The sequence below is a fragment of the Numida meleagris genome, chromosome 1 (assembly GCF_002078875.1).
Source record: "Numida meleagris isolate 19003 breed g44 Domestic line chromosome 1, NumMel1.0, whole genome shotgun sequence".
NCBI lineage: Eukaryota > Metazoa > Chordata > Aves > Galliformes > Numididae > Numida > Numida meleagris.
Window position 1 is genome coordinate 90062043 of NC_034409.1, and position 20788 is coordinate 90082830.

Sequence of the window (20788 nt, forward strand, 5' to 3'; positions counted from 1 at the left end):
GAAGTAAAGGAAAAACCTCTCTCGCAGTCTGGTGAGAATAACACTTGGTGTTCCAGTTACTGGGGGCACGGGTGAAGGGAGCTAGTGAGGATGCCAGAAAAAGAGTGCAGCAGGCGTCATTGCATGGTGGTGATCTACTTTTAAGTGATACCAGAAAAACCTATTAAATATATAACCTCAGAGCCCAGAAAAATGTGTTAAGAGGTTTATTCGTGTAGGAAAAGCTTCATCTTATAAATATAGATAAGGGCTTCTTTTTTCCCTTCTTTTGGATTTCCTATAGAGAAAATGCACTTGGACTATAATTTCCCTTCTGGGAAGCTCTACCTAGTTATGCTGCTTGCTGTCTGGCAGGACTGCTGGGCTGTACTGCAAATGGGATAGCTCGACGTGATGAGTCCTTCTTAACGCTGATCCCACTGGGTCCTGTTCCAAGCCCCATGCTGCAAAACCTCATGTGCTGCCCTCGGAGGGGGCTGATGGTTTCCCTGAGCAGCTGTAGGAACCCCGTATGCTGAAGGTACAGCATTGCTGCTGTTCCCTTAAGGCCATGCCTCCTGCAGGGCTGCTGCTGGCTGAACTGCAAGGGAGGGGAAGAAGCAGAATACACAGAGGGGGATCCTGCTCTTCTTATTTTTCCTTCTCTCTCTCAACACAGGCACTTTCATTTCAGGCAATGCCGAGCACCTAAAGTGGAAATGCTTCCATGCAGATTAAACCCGCTTTGCTGTAGGATGCCACATTCCTGGCTCTGAGAGGGCAGAACAGGACATGTCTCCACTCCCCAGCCTCATCTACCAACAGAAGTCCAACCGCTGTGTTTGTGCTGACCACAAATCAGCCTACCGCTCACCTTTGCATCCATCTTCTCTAGCCCAAGCTAAAATGTAATTCTGTCTGTTGTTTTCTTAGGGATGGCTGTCAAAAGCTCAAGCCCAGCAATGCTAAGCCCAGCCTGTAATTGCTCCCAGTCCTCCCCATCAATACCTTCCACAGCATCCCTGCCCCACAGCACATGGCCTGCACTCAGGCCGCTGCACAACAAACAATTCTAGATTGTACCTGCACAACAAGTGAGGAGACATTTGTGGACACCTACAGCACACTGATCCCAACTCTTCACATCTCTCCTAAGTTCTTGTCATGCGTGGCCGCTAACAAGTAAACAAAGTAACTGCAGATGTAGACACACCAGAGGCTTAATCACAGTGATTAATATTGCCTCATGGCTTCTTTACGCTTCTCTTATCTACACGCATCTGCTGCGGCTTTGCTTTGTTCAGCAACTGTGAATCAGGGCATCTTCTTTTCCCTTCTCTCCCCACCTGTATATGAGCCCTGCTCCATGCCTGTTGCTCCTAAGGACTATGACAGTTTCCAAGATCACCCCGTTGCCCAGAGACAGGGTGACTCATGTCCTGCTGGTATGGGGAAGATCCTGTGATGAGTGTGAAGGACCATCCCATCCATGTGAGTTGTGAAATAGCATGATGATGCTGCGTTTGCATTATAACGCTGCTGTATTTGACTGCTGATGTGGAAGTGGAGCTTAGCTTCTTATCACATTGCAACAATTCTGCCTTGCTCTTTCTTGGGCCCTGTTGCTGGTCTGTTCAGCACATGCATGGAATCATCAGAGTTGGAAAAGACCTCTAAGATCATCCAGTCCAACTTGTGACATATTTGCAAACATCTCATTTTGGTGTATTTCTTCTAGAGTGCTTTGGGTATGTTTTCCTGATTGCTTTCTCCCTTGGAAGTAGGTTGGGAACAGAGACCTGGCCTCTGTCTCTGCACCCACACAGATCAGTCCAAGGGCTAGCGCACTGACTGGCAGCTCTTCCTCTGAAGCAGGAGCACTTGCCAGAAAGTTCATGAGATGCTGCAGTGAGTGCTACTTTTTCCTCTTGGGGTGGTAACCAAGGCAGAGAAGGATGCTGTTAGTGACCTTATTATCCTAAAACAAGTCTGCGGGAAAGACGTTTGCTGAGGACAGCAAATCTGACTGGCAATGAGCATCCTGCAAACCTGTTGCCTCCTCTCCCTGCTTCACAAGGGTGGGAGATGACAGTAAAGTAGAGTAAGAGAGGTGTCCTTGGGTCCATTTGATTCTGGAGATGTAGGTTTGCTTTTTCACCTGCAGGCCTACTCTGCTTGGTTGTTTTAAGAGCAGAGTGGGTCTGGGTTGGGCAAGCTGCTGCTGACATCTCGCCGCAAGGAGCAGGGCAGTGTTTGCTCTGCCAGTGCACTAATTTAAAATAGCTGGCTGCAGCGCTAATGCACAGAACTTGTTGCCTCCCTTGGGAGACTCCAGGAGCTGAGGAGTCGGAGGCGATGAGTCACAGGCAGAGCGGTGCAGAAGCTGTGTGTTGCAGGCAGGTGCCCAGCTGCCCGTGTTCTGAGCTTGCAGTTGGGGTTGGAATTGAGTGAACAAAGCCTTTTGTGTTTGGGGAGGGCTGCCTCGTGGGGCTGTGCTCCTCAGATGGGGGATGGAATGCTGAAGGGGAAGGACTGAACCACAAAGCTTTGTGTCCCTGAGGTGAGCTGAGAGCAAAGCCAAAGCAGGGCTCCTGACTACCTGAGTCCCAAAGCAATCACTGAGTTGTGAGCCTACATTCTTCCTGTTTGCTCTCCATAGCTACTACATCCAGAGTAGGCTGCCCAGCACCATAACCTCCAAGGAGGAGACCCCACAACCTCTCTGGGCAAGTGCTCCATCACCTACACAGTACAGAAGTGCTTCCTGATGTTCAGAGTGAATCTCCTGTGCTCCAGTTTGTGCCCACTGCCTCTTGCCCCGGCACTGGGCAAAGCTGGAAAGAGCCTGGCTCTGCCCTCTTTGCAACCTCCCTGCAGGTTTTCATAAACACTGCTAAGATTCCTCTTGAGTCTTCAGGCTGAGCTGCTGAACCACCCCAGCTCTCAGCCTCTCCTCAGGGGAGAGGTGCTCCAGTCCCTTTGTTATCTTCATGGTCCTTCTCTAGACTCTCTCCAGCATGGCCACGTCTCTCTTGCACTGGGGACCAGGACCGGACCTAGTACTCAGGTGCAACCTCACCGGTGCTGAACAGAGGATTAGGATCTCCTCCCTCTACCTGCTGGTGGCACTCCCCCTCATGCAGCCCAGGGGGTCATTTGAGCTTTCTTTGCAGCAAGGGCACATTGCTGGTTCTTGTTCATCTTGGTGTCCGCCAGGACCCCCAGGGCTTCTCCTTTTTAAAAAGAATGATTTGGTGGAGAGGAAGAACACGAAGATCAAGTCTTAAAATTTAACATTCAGGGGTCCAGGCAGAAGGTGAGACTCCTGGGCTTTCGTTCCTGCTCTCATAAATATTTCAAGTTGTATATAGTGATTCTTAAATGTAAAATGCAAAACAATCCTGGAAGTACAGGAAGGGCATCCCGGACTTCTCCCTCCTAGATGATTCCCAGATCACTTGGTTATTGCATAAAGGTGACCAACGCCCACAGCAAAATGCAAGCAGGGTTGCTGCTATCTTCCAAAATCTGCTGTCAGGCCAATATTGAGAGAAGTATGAATTATGAATTGGCCTCAATCACAGAAATGAAGGCGTGGACTCTGAAGCCTAATGATTACATACTTCTTTCAGAGTAACAATCAGAGTGCTTATCATAGCTAACTGGATGAAAGAAATGTTTCACGATAGATGACAGTAGCAGAGAAACTGCTTTTTTTTTTTTTTTTTTTTGTACAGTTGCCCAGGACTGTTTAGAAAGAATTCAGCCACACCCAGAGAGTCCCACGGTGTTACATCTAGCCAGGAAATCAATTTTCTTTCTTGAAAACGATTCTGTGGACAAATGTGAAGCGCAACCAGGAGCTCAAAGTCCTGTGGAATGGGAGGCTAAAAGTCATTTGGCAGAGGAGTTGTTTTCTCTTTTTTTTTTTCTTTTCGCTGATGAAACATCCATTATTTTTCTGGTTGCCCCTGAGAAACGTTGACGATGGGAATGTTTATTTGCCCATTTCTCTATGTTGCTTTTCTTCCCAGTGAAAATAAGAAAACAAAGACAAACTGCTGCTCTACCAGTAACCACAAGGCTGGAATCCAGTCCTTTACTCACCTGTATCACCCTGGCATGCACACAAATCACAGGGAAGTCTGTATCAACCAGAAGAACATCACAAACCTGGGACCTGAGCTTGCTTTTGGCAGGTAGGATAAGAAAGCAGCTGAGCAGTCGCCTCACCTCTGGACTTCTTCATCTCCAGCAAACACGCTGTGCTCGGCGCATGCTGGGAGCCGCTGCACATCGCTCAGCGAGATGTTTCCCTAGTAGCATTCCCAAGCCGGTAGCGTCACGCTCGCCTCGCAGACAGATCATAACCCCAGGCAGAGCGCCACTTCAGACACGGGGACGTTTATGAAATAATTGGCGTACTCTTCTGTCAAGCAACAGTTAAAGAAAATCTGCAAAGGGATTAGCTGCCATACACTCGGGTGCTTGCTGACAGATGTCCTGGAAATCTGGAAGCGTGTCGATCTATCTATACATAGGGTTATTTGCTTTTCCCTCCTTCTGTCTCTCCTCATCCCTCTGTCCAGAGTACAAATGGGAACTCCTTTCACCAGCAGCCTGGGAGCTGCCTTGGTGCCACGCACACACCACGTGCTGGTGCCGGGGTGCAGCCCGGGCTGTGCTGCACCCAAATATCGATGCCAGCCTTCCTGCAATGTGGCAGCGCTGTGCCACGTGTCAGGGCAGTTAGCGTTTTATCTCTGTTCCAACTGCAGTCTCTCAGATCGTTTTAAAGCAGCTTAAATGCTGGCCATTAAATATAAATATCTTCTTTTTCCTCTGGGTGAAACCGATGTTCAAAACTTTGCAGCGTAAATAAGGTCTGGAGAAAACGTTTTCAGCAACATTTTGGTCCAGCTAAATCACAGAATCACAGGATCATTAAAGCTGGAAAGACCACTAAGATCACCCAGTACGACCACCACCCCACCCCCACCATGCCCATTAACTGCATCCCTCAGTGCCACATCCACACGGTTCTCGAACACCTCCAGGAGCAGTGATTTCACCACTTCTCTGGCTGTGGCCATCTCTCCCCACCGTAGCCCTGAGCTCCGGGTATGTCTCCTGCCTCCCCTTTAGCAATGTGGCAGGGGAGGCTGGACTGGATCATGACCTCTTCCATGCACGTCCTCAAGCCTGAAGACCCCAACTTCTGTGGATCTTCTTTTATGGTCTTGGGACAAATCACATAGTCACGGGCCTGGCGTGGGCCCAGACCCCATTTTGCTGTGCTCTGCTGCCATTACCTGGGTGAGCAGAGCACGCGGCGTCGGTGCATTGATGTCACTTTGCCTCTCCAGGGCAAAGGATGCAGCTCCCCACCACAGACACTATTGCAACATCCTGCTGCCAAAGAGCACACGCGTGGCCTGACCTAAACAGCCCAGTTGCCATGGGGAAGGCGCTTCTCAATGGCACGATTGTCCTGGGAAGCTTTCTCATGGTCAGCGCGTGCTGCAGACACCCGTCTGAGAGGCAGCCATCCTGGTCCTCCTCCTCCAGGCACGGGAATGGAGCCCAGAGTGGATGGGCATCCTCAGGACATGGGAGCCCCACCAGCAGCTAGAAATAGCCAGCCGGGCTCCACTGGTGGCCCTGCTCCTCCACCGATACAGGGTAGGGGATGGGGTCTTCCTCCAAAGGTCAGGGAAAGATTGCAGAGCCCTCTGAAGTGCTCGGGCGTACACTAACGCCTTTTTTGTTATTGGGGTCAGGCAGGAGAACAAGTGCAAAGGTGATGAAGATTTTGAAACACAGGTTCCCATTAATAGACTTTAGCAAATGCAGTTCTTATTGTAATCTAATTCAACTGGAATTGGATTAATCTTATAATGCTATAATGTCATTTCCATGCTCTTTTTATATTTTTATTGTTCCCGTGCATTAATGCAATACCCTGTCAGAGCTCGGAAAAGGGGATGTGGATGTTCAGTGCATCTGCGATAACATTTTCGCGGGGCATTTTTGTGCTCCCGTTAGGCTCACACATGTGCTGTAAATAGCAAGAACACACCTAAATTCCTCTTGAATTCCCTTGCAACAGGCTCTGCTGGTGAGGGTCGTGCATTCAGTGCTAGGAAAGCAGCACTCTGCTCCTGGCCTGGCCCTGCCTGCTCAGACAGCTCGTCTGAATCGTACCTCTGTTTCCATCCCGAGATGGAAATAATCTGTCCACACAGGAATGTGCTGGATCCCCTGTGTGACGTTTCAGCCCCACAATCACCTAAGAGAGAAGGCAAACAGAGCGGCGCTTTCCACCCGCTCTTATCAACACCCCTGTTCCTTTTCCAACTCTCACTCGAAGGCGCTGTAGATGTAATTAAAGCTCAAGGGCCAAAGCGTGAGCTTCATTTCCAGTGCAAAGACACTGCTAACCCCTTCTGTCCCGCACCTCTCCCATCGCTCTGCTCCTCCGCTCTGAGCGCATGACAGAGCTGCAAATTAAACCTCCCACTCGGAAAATGTCACAGCTTAACGCTATTAGCCCGCAGGAGCAGAATCTGCTGGGTCACTGGGTGCTGGCTGCCGCTGGATCTGCCACCACAGCCGCGCTGGGGAACGCAGCGTGCCCATATGGCAACCTAGGCAGCTCCTGCCTTCTGCTGCACAGCTCCTCAGGGCAGTGGGAGGTCGGGGCTGTGCTGTCTTCGTGTAAGTCAGACGGGCTGGGCCCTGCATGCGCACCACCAGGGCCTCATCCAGCGCTGTGTACGTAGGCAGGAGGGTCCGCGTGGGACCCCAGCGCTGGAAGGCACCTCGCTCCACTCTCGCTGCCTCTCCTCGTCTCCCTTCTAACTTTCATGAGCCAACGAGCAACTGGGGGGGTTCCCTTGCAGGAACAGTCGAACATCTGCACCCTTGAGAAGGGCTTTCTCGTTCGTCTTTAATTTACAAACAACACAACCCCTAGCGCTCAGCACCACCGTACTCGAGCATTTCACAGCCTCCTGCACGCTCTCCCGACACGGCACAGGGCAGCACGCCTCAGGCACCGCGGCGGCCCCGGGACAGCGAGACGGGCTCGGCGGGGCCCAAACTCGGCCCGCCCCGCTGGCTTTGCATCAGAACAAAGGGAGCGTTTAGGACGTTCCCCAGCCAGCCGGCTTCCAACGAGCCCCCGCAGACCGCTCTCTGCCCGTAACACAAAGACACCCGCGTTAGCCCCGGGCTGCTTCCCGGCCTCGGCTCCCCCCGCCGGCGGCCGGGACCCCGCGGCGCAGCCCTCGCTCTCCGCCGGGCGGGGCGGGGCGGGGCGGGCCGAGGGCGGAGTTTGGCGGCGCGGAGGAAGCTCCGGGCACCCCGCGGCGGCGGCGGCAGAGCCGGGCCGGCAGGTGAGGGCGGCGGGCCGGCTGAGCTCTCGCTCTCCGCTGATTCCTGCAACTTTTTGGCGTGGGGGCTTCCGGCCGCCGTTCCGCCTCCTCCCGAGCCGCTCGGGAGGTTTTTGCTCTCCTCTTGCCTCTTCCCCCGAGAGCCGAGCGGGGCGGCGGGCAGGGAGGGAAGGAGGGGAGGCGCGGCGGCCGCCCCGCTGCGGGGGCGATGCCCCCGCCCGCCTTGGCGCCTCCCCGTGCCGGCCCCGCCGCCTTCCCTTTGTGCCGCCGGGCCCGGCGCGACGCCCGCCCCGGCTGCCGGCGGCCCGCGGCGCCCCGCGGCGGGAGGTAAGGGCGGCCGCCCCCGCGCCCCGCAGCCATGCGGACCCCGCGGTCGCTGCTGGCCTCGCTGCTGCTGCTTCTCTTCCTCCTCCTCCTCGGTAAGTGCCGGCGGCGGGGCGGGAGGGACGGGACCCCCGGGAGCAGCTGGCCTGCGGGGTGCCGCGGTCCTGTGGACGGGGGGAGGTGGGGAGCACCTCCGTGTGCGTGCGGGTAGAACCGGGGCTGCGCCTCTACCGCTGGCGTCGCCGCCGCGGGAGAGGGTCCCGCGTGGGAGCCCGCTCGTGGGGAGTGGAGCGGGCGGGCGCTCGAGGGGGGATGCTCCGGGCGGGGCGGGCAGCGCTGTGCGGGCGGACGAGGGCCCTCCGCTGCGTTCTGGCGGAGCGGGGTGAACGCGGAGGGACGGCAGCCCCTGCTGTGGCGGAACGCGGTTGGAGTGCTTTGTACTGTCTCCGCGAACTCCTCCGGCAGTTGCCTCTCCCCGTCCCGCCGCCGTTTGCGCCTTGTCCCGTCCCGCCGCGCCCGCGCGTTACGCGTCCCTTTCGGTCCCGCTGTCGGAGGTCCCTCCCTGCGGGTTTGGGAACGGCAAAGCGCAAGGCGATCAGAATGCCTCTCTTTGCGGCAGGCTGTCAGCCTGGCTTGGTGCCCGTGAGTCAGTGGGAACGTTTGCGGAAAGCACCCTCACGCTGGGTCAGCCCGCGTGCGTGGAGTCGCCTCGGAGCTGTTCTGCTTTGCCTTTTTGTCGGGGGGTGATTTCCTGCTCGCATCACTGCTGGAGGAGCAGGAGGAGGGCTGCCAGCATCCCCTGCCCAGGGAGCTGTCACGTACCTGCCCTGCCAATTTGAAAACGACAGCTTCACTTGAATTGCAGCCGTGCTTCCACATCTGTAATTTGTGCTTGTGCACGCCTGCATGTGGTTTCTCATGCTGCTGCCTTTCCTCAGGAAAGTGAGAGAGAGAGGGAGAGAGATGGCTCTTTGAGATGGTTTTGGAAAGGGCTCAAACTTCCCTAACAGCAGCTCCCTCAGTCACCAACCGTCTCACAGCTAAGTTTAGCTGGGTGCCCACCCAGCCCACAGAATGGGTGTAGATGGGCAGCAGATGCTCACTGCCTTGCCTCCGCACGCTAGAGCTCTCTCTGGCTGAAGAACAATAACAGCGTCCTGGATTAAGCGCTCCTAATATGGAGCGAGTGGTTTGGTGTCCCAGCGCACCCGACCGATGCGGCGATGTAGCAGCAGAGGGCATTGCTCGGCCCGAGGCTTCTGCAGGGTGGGAGCGAGGGGCACCTCCAGGCACCCCGTGGCCATGTCGAGTTGCATTTGGGTGCTTTCACCTGGGTTTCCATAGGCAGCCGGCATGCATTCACCAAGCTGACAGTCCCAGTGAGAGCGGGGCCGTGTGACTCGGAGCCTTGTGTTGCACACAGCACTTTGGGTGCTGTGTGTACAGCTGAGGCATAAAGCATTGGCTGGGGGAGAGGGAAAAGCCTTGTTTCGTAACGTAGAGCTCCAGCTGGATGTAAAGGGGCTGCAGCTTTCCGACCAAGTAACGTTGTCGCTAGGCTGTGTGGATAAGGTACTGTGGGCTGAGTGTACAAGAAACACAACTCGATTTTTCTGCCCCCTTTTGCAAACTCATCAAAATCGCTGAGGGAGGAGTGGCGGTTGTGGAAGGAGTCAGCAGGCGGTTTAATGGAATGCATCGAGCGTTAACGAGCTAACGGGACCCGTGTAGCTGCCAACCCGGGGCTTGGCAACCCACATCTGGCACGTGGGCGTAGCATGGGTAGGTTGCTGTGCTTCTTCCCCTCTGGCTGCGGTGTTTGTTACAGGGTTCTCTAAACAAGTGGCACTTCATCACAGCGAGCACAAAATGGGAACGCAGAGCAAGTGCTGTAAATAACCCTCATGCAGCGAGGAGACCATTAATACTTGTGCCAGCCAGCGCTAATCCTGCATGTAGTCACAAGATTTACCTTCTTTTTTGTTGCAGGGATGTAAAGTCTGATGCTACTCATATTTATGGTGTAATATATAGGAAACACAATAGGCTTCTGGGGAACGCTGAATCCATTCATGTTGGTGACTGGTTTATGAATAGTTCTGTCTGTGAGGCTCCGGCAGTATCCAGAATGCCACCTGTGAATGCAATTTACGGCTCTTTGTGTTCAAACATTGCATATGTATATATGTACATAGACTCATTACCCTCTTCCTCTCTCTATTCATGCATAGTAATTGGTGATTTATTTGCGATTCCTGGAGGGGAGTACAGCCTGCGGAAGGTCTTGAAACTGCAGATCACTTGTAAATGGCATGTTGGAGGGAATAATGATGCAGGGGTGACTTCTGGAGAGACAAGGGATGAGCTGAAGGGCTGTCTGCTACGGGAGCTCGCTGCCTGGGGAGCAGCAGAGTGCCGCCGGAGCACGCTGCTTCTGCTCCCCCTGCTTTGCTGCTGCTGGCAGAGAAGGCAGCAGAGTGGGTGTTTGCCCATGCGAGCTTTGGGGTGGTTTGTGCGTACCGAAGCTGGCAGCTCAGGAGCATCACTGGCACCTCATCTGCTCCCAGATGCATTGTTAGCTTCCGTGGCCAAGATCATGCTCGCTCCATCTGTGTCTGCTCCAAGTGCTCCGCTCAGAGCTTCCTTTTGCAAGCAGACTGTACTGCCATTGCACTGAGTTCACTTGCCCTTAGGTACGTACTGCAGGACCCAGGGCAGGATATGGCTGTGCTGCCTTTGCACAGCACCCGGAGGCTCTACACCCAGTCTGGCCAAAGCTGTGTGCCTAGCAGAGGCTGTGTGCCCATTCGAGCCACCAGTGCTGGGCTGGCAGGCTCCACTCTTGTGTCATTTCTGCTGTCCCTAAAAGTGGCTCCTTGCGGGGAGGCTCCCTCCCTTCTGCTTTGGCCAGGCTGCATGACCTCCTGAGGCTCCAGCAAATCCTGTTTATTTACACAGGAGGTTTTGTTTTAAAGCGTATTGTTGTCTTCTAGTTGACCTTCCGTCAAGTTAGATTTCTTTATTAAAGCAGTTTTTATTGTAAATCGAATGCATACTTGGAACATTTGTACCAGACCCATTAACTAAAGTGAAAGGCAGAATAAAGAGGCATGCAGTCATTGTGGGGGAGAGGGTCACAGGGAGTTTGGGAAGGAGAGTTCTTCAGTGTTGGGAGACTTAAGGAATTTATAGGACCAGGTATGTGTTTTTTCTTGTGGTTTGTTTTATTCCTTCCTTCCCCCTGTCCTGGCCTTCTGTGGTACCCCTACACAATCAATCCTGTTCCAGCCATTATCCTGAAGGTTATGCAGGCTGGTATGAAGCCAGAAGTGTCTTGGCTGGTTGAGCTCAGATGAACTGGAGGGTGCTGTGGCTGTGCGTGCTCCTCACTGTGTGACAGATAGCTGTCAGCAGACCCTGCCCAGAAACTTACTGCCCTGGGAAAACTGCCTGAAAGAAAGAGGAAGGCTTTTCAAGCACAGCGGGGTGGTGTTCTTGTTGCTAGGGCTCTTCAGGTTGCAATGAGACTAGCCTGTTCTTACCACGGATGTTCAGGCCCTCCAGCCAGTGTCTGGAAAACCAGAGTATTATGACTTGCCTCTGGCTTTCGGGTTACTAAATACCCCTATAATGATAACCTGCTAAATTTGTTTCGACACCATTTTTATATTGCCATCCCTTTTCATATAGAATACTCCTAAGGAGTAGTTCCCTGGCTAAATGTCTGGTGACATTCAGCATCTGTTTCCTATCAGCTCTGCAAAGGCTCAAGCTGATTCCTCTCTAGATAACGTGGGGCTTGAGCAAATCACAAAGCAAAGAGTCTGCAGCTGTCTGCTGTGAGTCCTGGGTGGCTGCATGCCCATGTGTCATTGCCGGCTCGAACCTGTTGCTCACCCTGCCTCCATCGGTGTGCTGTGATCCAGTGAGGTGTCTTAGTAAACCACCAAATGACAAAAAGCTTTAAAGTAGGAAACGGCAAGGAGACGAGAGAAAATCTTGCCTTGCTAGCCACTGCTAAAGTTGCATTTCAATAACCTGAGAGTAATTGAATGCGAGCACAAAACCAAACCATCTCAGTAAAAGGATGGGAAGGTTTTCTCAAAAACGGGAAAGGCTTTGCCACTCCAGGTTTCTGTGCCTCGCTTGCACAAGTGCTTAAAAGCAGCGCTGCTCCTGTCAAATATCACTCCGTCACCAGTGCCTCCTTGGTGTTTGCAGGCAATGTCTGCTGTGGGCCCAGAGAGAAGGAAGAGGCCGGACACAGTGGTTTGGAGGAGTGAGACAGAGATGGGAGATGCATTGAGGGAAAGCACTACGAGGAGGGGTGAGGTGCGGCCATGAGCAATGTTAGCACCACTCTACTGCTTGGTCAGCTTGGCCTTCTGGGCTTTGTTCTTGCGGCCCTTGCAAACAGCTCATCAGGGGCTGATGTGACTGGAGGTCACTCTGATACATGGCTGTTGTGGTGTTGCCAAGTGGTGTATTTTGTGGTTTGGTCTTACTTCTAGTTCAAAATCGACCATATGCGGATTGCTTTGCTTTCCAGCAAATAAATTCCCTTCTGGAGCCATCGTGATTACAGGGGAAGGGTGGAAATGGGAGGTACGTCTGGCTTTTCTGGGGATTTTTGTTTGTTTGTTTCCTTGGCGATCGGTTCACCCCCGGCTGCGTCCCTGATGTCCCTGCCTGCGGCACACTGTCACTTTTATGGCTTTTGGCCTTTGTATGGAAGCTGATAACTCGTTAGAGGCAGCTGGGAGGAGGGTGAGGTAGATGCATTGCTCTGTGGACTCTACAGAGCTAAATGTGAGAGGAACTCGGCACTGAGCCAGGCTGCTGAGCTAAGTGGGAGCTTTCTGAGGCCTTCAGAGCAATGGAGACCAGAGGGTGAGGCACTGAGTTTTTGTAAAAACAAAAAGTTTTCTGTTTGCCTCACAGGGAAAGAAGAAGGGCTCTGATCCATCAAGAGGGCATGGGTATGGAGACTTGACTGCTTGGATAAACTGAGGTTTTACTTCTTGGACAACTGTTGCCTCCATTCTGCCTCGTCAGCAGGAACCTGCCAAGGTCTCTCTTCATCTCTGCAGGTGGAGCCAGGCCGGGGTGAAAGCCAAGGGAGAAGGCTGGAGGCTGTTGTCGGAAGTAGTCCGGGAGCTCTGTACTCCAGAAAGCCCTGCTGCTGGAGTCTGGCACTTATTAACTCTGGTTACCAGTGCTTGGATCTAGCCGACAGGCTGTGGCTGGCTGCCAGCCCAAATTTACCAGCCCAGGTGTCAAGCCTCATTGGTTCTTTGTTGCAAGCTTGAAATAGGAGCTACCAACAAGCATGTGTGCCAGCCCTTCTTCTAGTCATGTTTCTTCATACAGCTTTGTAAAGTGTTCATGGTAATTATAGTACTTACTAATATTTATCCCCTTCTAAGCAATTATCTGAATGCATTTATCTCCGGTGTGCTTTCAGAGTGCTCTGCCTCCTCTTACCCTATCGCTTCATCTCTCTGGCTCAGCACGTGCTGCTCTCTACCTCCTCCTTGAGCAGCCCTTGCTCCTTGGCTGCTCCATCTCCCCTGTGTGCTTTGCCTTGGCTCCTGCCAGCTGGCTTTCTGCTGCCTAATCCTGCTGCAGAGGAGGGCTGCTAAGGTGCTTTGCAATGGAGGGCACAAACACCACGATGCACCGGCTTCATGCTGCCATCCTGTCCGGCTTTCTGCTGGCTGCACCTGGCCTGCAGAGTGTCCTGGCAGCTCCTGCTGCAGGGTGTGACGCAATGTGCGAATTCCAGTGTGTGTGTGGGGGGGGAAACCATGGTGCTGGGGCCACAGGTTTACTGGTATTAATCAAGTAGGCCACCTTTTCCTTACACACCTTGGGAGTGTAGCATGGAAAAGATTGTTATGCCCTGATCCATTTTACCATCAGTATAAGGAGCAGAGAGAGATGAATTTTTGCTTTGAGCTCTGTGGCGTGCCTTACCCATGTGTGGTTGATCTGTGGGTCGCCAGCGCATGGAGAGCTGCTCTGTCTAATCAGTCCCATGCTACAAGCTAGTCAGCAGTTAAATCTAATCCAGATTGCATAGCTGCCGAACACTGTAAGTCACCAAGCTTTCACTCCTCTGTGCTGTAAGGAAGGCAGACCTGGGCAAGCTGAGCTGCTGCATGCTGCCTGAGAGCCGCTGTACCCACAGAGGGAAGGGCAGCACTTACTGAAGGAATTATTCAGATTTGTGCTTGGCTGAAAGTGGAGGTGCTGGGAGGGAGGTAGCTTTACCCCTAGGGGAAGTTGATCTGTGGCTGTGCCACCTGAGGCCGACCTGAGCTGGTGGAGGCATGTCTTGGAAAGGCTCTCGTGGCTCCCATCTGGGTGGAAAACTGGGTGATTCAAATGCCAGGCTGTCCTCATCTTTTGGCTGGCTTGTTTTGGGAGAGGATATAGAGAAGAGGGGGTGAGCATGAGGGAAGATTTACTGTGTATCCAGAACCTAATGGCTGCACTAGTAGACCTGCTGGTGTACACTGCTAAAAGCATCCTAATGATTTGAATGTAATGGCTTGGAGCCTTGGAAATCGACTCCCTAGGAAGGGCAGCCCAGGATTTGACACACTGCTCCTGGAGGAGGAGGGCTGGGCTATCGGCTGCTCTTCAGCGCACCGGGAGGTACATATCCACTGGGAGATGCAGTAGGAGCGGTGCCTGGCTCTGCTGCTCATGTTTCCTTCAACTAAGGCTGTTCCTTGGCTGGTAACATCTTATCTCCTCCTCTAGGCACTGGCTTGGAAAGGAAAAGAGATGTACCACTTCTTGACATTAGGAGTGCTGGAAGGGAGACTTCCCTGACAGAAGATGTTGTCGGTCCTGGAAGCCACCCACAGAGCCACAAAGGCCAGTGAGATCTGTAGAGTTGATGAGGAAGGGGTAGGAGTGAAGCTGGGAGACTCCAGTTTTCCAGTGGATGGTCTTGTGTAGAAGGAACGTGTATATGTGGTGCTAGAAGTGTCATGTTAGGGATGCTCTGTGGTGATGAGTACCAGTTTCTGCATTGTTCTCAATACGTGCCTGAGTGTGTTGAGTATGGGTAGGGTGCGGAGAGGCTTCTTGAGAAGTATGATAGCATGTTCAACTGCATGAGGCCAAAAATAAATTATCAAAAGAAAGAATTGAGAAATTAACAAAGCTAAACGGATGTCTGCAGCTCCTAGAAAAGGGTGTCGTATTTGAAAGCATAATTTTGAAAATCCATTTGCTTAGTAGTCATCTTACAGATAACTTGCTATTTTTACTTTCTTTGCTTTGATGACACTTCGCTGTCTATATAATGTGTTTTGCATCTGCATTCTTTTCTCATGCAGAGGCAAAATGTATTTGCTAATTTTGAGTTGGCTTTATACAATTGCTGTACCTCTTGGCTGTGAGTTAAGCAAAATAATTTTCATAAAGCTGTTTTAAAGGAGCATAGCTGGCACTATCTCCCTTCTAACCTTTTTTTTTTAACCTCTCTCTTATATCTGCAATCAAATTTGAATAGAGAATATATTCCTGTGCTGTATTAAGTGTAATAAAGACCGTGCTCTCAACTCCCACAAACTGAGAAGTGAGGATGTTTGGGGTTAAGCACAGTAATCTACTGGGGAACGAATGTAAGATCAAGGGCATCTGCAGATTTTTATTTCTGTGTTTGCAGGGGCTGTGGCATTGCTAGCAGGTTGCTCGCAAATGGTGGCTTAGATTACCTCTCTTGCAGGCAGCAGTGTTTGCATCTTGCCATTCCTATTTGATCTATGAGCAGTGATGAGAGCTGTATACTTGAATTCTGATTTTCTGAGAAGCAGTCGGCAGTCATTAGGGCAGTGCTTAGACCCCAGAGGCTTTTTCTGTGTTTTCATCCTGTTTCTGTAACCGTGTCTCTTGTTATCTTGTTCCTGAATATTTTCTCTTGTAAGAGGAGACTGTTTGTTGCAGCTGTTAAACCTCAAATGTCTTGAATTTCCCTTAGGGAAGAGGAGGAAGAGTTCCTGAGGTTTCTGCATAAGAAGGCTGCAGAAACACCTACGTGTATTTCCCAAGTACGCAGCCGGGAGGGAGGTATTATTGGTGCTGCACTAACCAACTGATGGATTCTGGCTAGCTCAGCCTGTGATTCCTCTCTCCATGTGGAAGAGGCTTAGCAAGACAGTTGAAGTTTCTTTTTTCTTTGGCACGTAGTAACACTGGATGCCTCTGGTTGCTTTTGTCAGAGCAGTGTAGCTAGGAGGTGTCAAATGAAATTATGGATGTTTGTTTGGTCTCCTGGCTGGATGTAATAATGCATGTTTTAGTGAAATGTGCATTGAATAAACATTGGGTAAATCTCCTAGGACAAGCGCTGCTGGTGCCTGGAACCATGATTGTCTCCGTGGCAGGATTTTAAGAAAAATCTTCACCTGAGAAGAACTTTGCACTGTGTATTTGGTTCCCATTGGTTCAGTGATTTGTAATGGTCCTTTTTATGTTTCCTCTAAGAATGACCAACCTTAGGAGTGGGTTATCTGGGTAAAAATCTTGTATGCTTGTATTGCTGTCACTGTTGATTCTTTCCCCCTCTTCTGTGGTGCTGGTGGTTGATCATGGTGGGTTGATCTGACCCACTGTTGTGCTAGTGTGCTAGGGTTGTCTTGCTGGCCTGATGGAGCCTGTCAGTCCTTTCTTGCCTCTGTGGCTGGAGGTGGTTTACGCTCCTTACCTGCTCCTGGTGGAAGCATGGGAGCAAGTCCTTCCCCTGCAGGGTGGGTCAGCAGAGCTAGAGCGGGTGGAAGTCACCATGCATTTGGTCTCTGCTTTGTGCAGCTTTTTTTTTTTTTTTTTTGAACCGCTTGCAGTCCCACTTGCCTTTTCCATGCTTCCCTTCATGCTCAAGTGTGCTTGGTAGTGCTGCATAACCAGTAACATTGTCCTTGCTTCATCATGTGGCTCTGTCCAGTTTCCCTCCTGTCTGCTCTGGTGGCTTCTGGTCTTTCTCGTGTAGCATTTTGGTGTGGTCCCTGTGTCTGTTCAGCTGGTATCAGTCAGTTGCTGTTAAGGCCCATAATCAGGGTAGGATCTCAAGGGTGTAGCCATTTACGGGCAGGCGGGGGGAACCAACCCTTCCTGTCTTGCATCAAACAAGAGTTTTATTCCCATTAATTGAATTCTTCTAGACTCTGATAACTTGAGCACATTGAAATCAGATAAATGAAAAGCCTCTCTCCCTGGTAGCTATGTAAGCTTTTCCTTAACTCTCTGATCAGAAGCCACCAGGCTCTGCTAAATACGTAGCTGAAGATCAAAACTTGTGCGTGCATCTGCTTGTCAGGGAGCTAAGCCAGCAGGACGATCAGCACTGCGTATCGGCAGAGGGAGGATTCGTCTCCCGCTCACCACCCTTACCACAGTTGATCAGAAGAGATTCTGTGCTTAAAGTGACACACGCTGCTCAGTCACCCTGAAATGTGTGGTCTGTGCTTGGAAGCTGGGGCTGTGCTTTCTTCCAGGCCTTCAGATAAGCCTGCAGCAAGCCTGCTCTCATTGCAATGGGAGGTGTTATGTTTGGAGCATGTCTCAACCATGCTGACCTCTTGCCACATGGATGCTGAGAAGTGCAGCAGCAGGAGGACCTCTGGACTTGTGCCCCCCCAAGCTGTGGTGTGGCTGAGCTGATGCTGTCACCCTGGAAAAAATCCAGCATGCAGCTTTCTCTGGGCTCCCTCTATCCATCAAGAGCTCATGGTACCTGTGGTTATGGAGGGTATACCCCTTTCATTTCCCATGCCAGCTCTTGCGGTGGTGCTGGAGGCTGTGGCCCCTCTGACACAGCAGATGCTGCTAGTTAATCTGGGGTCCTTCCCTCCTGTGACCAGCTCCCACTTGCAGCAGCCAGGTAGCTGGCTTGTCAGCGCTCAACTGGGCTTATGCTCATCTTCGTTTTCAGCGAACACCGCTCTGCCCTTTGGAGGTCTTTCTGCTTTCCCCTTCCCTATCGCCACCACCATTCTTGTACCCTGGTCTAAGACGCTTTTTTTCCCTCCCTTATCTTTCATCGGAATGTGTCCTGTAGTTGTTCGCACCACTGAGGCAGTGGCACCTGCCCCCACCTCGAGAATGCTTCCCACCCTCTCTCCTGTCCCTGCCATCTGCTGCCTCTGCTCCTGCTGTCATAGTGATGTGGTGCTGGCATAAGTCTCCTGGGCACGCTGACCTCACCATCACAGACAGCACTCAGCTCCTGCCCTCTGCCTTGTTCTTCATAGACGCTTTTACTTCTCCTGCTTCGTTGGGTGACTCTAACAATGCTTGCCCTGGATAGCCCCTTTTCCACCTTCAGCTTTGTTCCTCAAACGGTACCAACTGGTACCAAGAGGACTGGCATGCAGATCAAAGCCTGCCTTGACCTGGTCATTCATCATCTGCTCCTTTCCTCCGTGCCTTTCACAAATATAGATTTTTCTAACCCTTTTGTTTTCCTTAAGGCTCCCAGCTCATTTTCCTGTGTCTGCCATCGCTTCACTACTCAGGGCCTCTCTCTCTCTCAGTGCAAAGCTGCTTTATCCCCTCCTCCTTCAGCAGCTGTTCTGTTTCTGCAAGCCTCATGGGGTGCTGTCTGGAGCTCTACCTCCCAGCCCAGAGCTCTGCCAGTTTACTCTGTCTCCATGATTTACTCTGCAAGGGTTTTCTTGATGGCGCCTGCTGCTGTATGTCTCAGTGGTGCTCCAGCACTACCTTCCTTAGCTCAGCAATAGCCCAAGCAATAACCATATCTGTTCTTTCTGGAGCAGTTTTCTCCATGTCCTGTTCTATTTACTGTCTCCAGCCTCTTCAGGAGACCCTTTCTCACGTCCTTGTGAGTATTCATTACTCAGACTCAGAACTGTTTGTGGTTTTTCTTTTTCTTAGGCTTCAAGGGGCTCTGTCCATGACCCTACCCACCTCTTCCTGAAGTCTCTGTCTTAAAGTTATCCACTAATAAAAGTTGGACTAGCCTCTGCTGGCTGTACAAGTTCATACTTCCCTTTGAGCCAAAATTTTGACCTCTGTCTGTAGCACTTATGTGTGTGCCGTGTGCCCGCCTGTCTTTCTGCTCATGCTGCAGCACTTCCTATCTGTTTCTGCCTCTGAAATTTGTTCACCTCTTTGTGCTTTGTGCTCGTTCCTGTGAACTCTTAAATTAGTTCCTCCCCCTCTGCCCTGCCAACTGGAAGATGCTTGTCTTTCAAAGCCCTTCTTTTCATTCCACCTTGCCTTTAGCAGTGCCGAAGCATTGGCTCTCCCCACTGTGTGATTCCCAGCCTGGTTTCCTCAGGGTGGTTTCTCAGAGAATCATGGCTTATCTGATCATGCTGCCTCCCCTCCTGGGTAACCTGGGAGCCCTTTGGCCAATTTCAGGCAAATATGACAGAAATAGGGAGCTTGAAGATAAACGAGTTCCTACAGGTTTTGTGAAGAGGAGGTAGCAGAGTGCGAGGGGATGGTGGGACTGAAGGAGACCATTTTCTTCATGGGCTCTAGCTGTGCCTCCAAATTACTGTGCCAGTGCAGCAAAAGCCTCAGCTGAAGCTTCCAGTTTCATCATTAGTCTTGGAGGCAGCCTCCCTCCTGTTGGCAGAGAAAGCTAGGCTTCATTAAGTCCCTTGCTCTTAAGGCTGTTTGCTGAAAGCGGTGGCTTGGAGCCCTTTCATTTTCTTCAGTTTGCCTGGGAGCGGCCTGCAGCAAGCAGCTGCAGCGCTGCTTCACCTGGTGCAGTGCCACAGGGCCTATGTGGGCTGTTGGCACGGCCTGCCCCAGCCTCCCAGCCTGCCTGAAGGTGCTGCTCCACGGCAGGGCTGGTGAGGTTCTGCAGCTGCTGATGAAATGCAAGCAGCAGCGAATACAGTCCCACCTGAGTGTCCATCACAGCATGGCTGAGACCAGAAGGGAACTCTGTGTCCATCTGGTCCAACTTCTGCTCCAGCAGGTGGACACCCAGAGCAGGCTGCGCAGCACTGTGTCCAGGCAGCCTTGGAGGATCTCCAGGACCCCACAACCTCTCTGGGCACTCTGTGCCAGTGCTCCATCACTTGTGCAGAACAGAAGTGCTTCCTGATATTCAGAGCGAACCTCCTGTGCTCTGATTTGTGCCCAGTGCTTCTTGTCCTGGCACTGGGCACAGGTGAAAAGAGCCTGGCTTCATCCTCTTTGCACCCTCCCTGCAAGTATTTATACACATTGATAAGATCCCTCTTGAGTCACCTCTTCTTCAGGCTGAGTCACCCCAGCTCTCTCAGCCTCCTTGTAGGAGAGGTGCTGCAGGCCCTTTGTGATCTTTGTGACCCTTCTCTTGATGCTCTCCAGTATGTCTCTGTGTAGTGGGGGACTCAGAAATAGATCCAGCACTGCAGGCAGAGCCTCACCACTGCTGACCAGAGGGGAAGCATTACCTCCCTCCACCTGCTGTCTAGTGCAGCCCAGAATACCGGCATACTTCTGCAGCAAGGGCACATTGCTGGGTCACATTCAGCCTGGTGCCTGCAAGTCCCCCAGGGCCTTTTCTGCAAAGCTGCTTTCCAGAATGGTGGCCCCAGTGTATCATGGTGCATGGAGTGTTTCCTCCCTAGAGAGGGGAATTGGATCTGATTCTCCTTCCTATTCCTTGATGATAGCATCATGTTATGAATGGGTGTAGGGGGAAGAAGTGTGCCTTTCTCTCAAACTGAAAGCAATAGTAATGTAAATACTTCTGCATCCCCATTTTTATTTAATTCCCAAATAACAGAAAGCACCTGTCCTCCCTTTTGAAATGGGAACCTTGGTAATTTGGTGACAACTGCTGAAAGTCTCTGTAGCATGTCAAACTAATAAATTATAGTGTAAGGAGCTGAAGAGTTCTGACATCTTAATTAACAGTAAGAGACAGCGAGTAGCTGAAGAATCTTCCCGATCTGTATCTGTCTTTCAGGGAGGGTCTCTAACCAAATCTCAGAAATTTCAAGAGGCAGCATCCTGGCACCCTGCTGACAAACAGAGCACAAAGAGGAACCCAGGAGAATTTAAGGGAAAAAATGGAAACTGTCTACTGTTGTGCAGCCACATTTTGCATTCTT

At 51.8% G+C, this 20788-nt stretch overlaps 1 protein-coding gene across 2 annotated transcripts in view; it reads left to right on the forward strand.

The window, feature by feature from the left end:
- Nucleotides 7656-20788, forward strand: part of IGSF3 (immunoglobulin superfamily member 3) — a 77533-nt gene continuing 64400 nt past the window's right edge. Inside the window, exon 1 of one of the 2 annotated variants that reach the window (XM_021402312.1) lies at nt 7656-7792. In XM_021402312.1, the coding sequence (XP_021257987.1) occupies nt 7732-7792 (61 nt within the window). In that variant the 5' untranslated portion in view covers nt 7656-7731. The remainder of the gene's footprint in view (nt 7793-20788) is intronic. The other variant, XM_021402322.1, reaches the window with a different exon arrangement.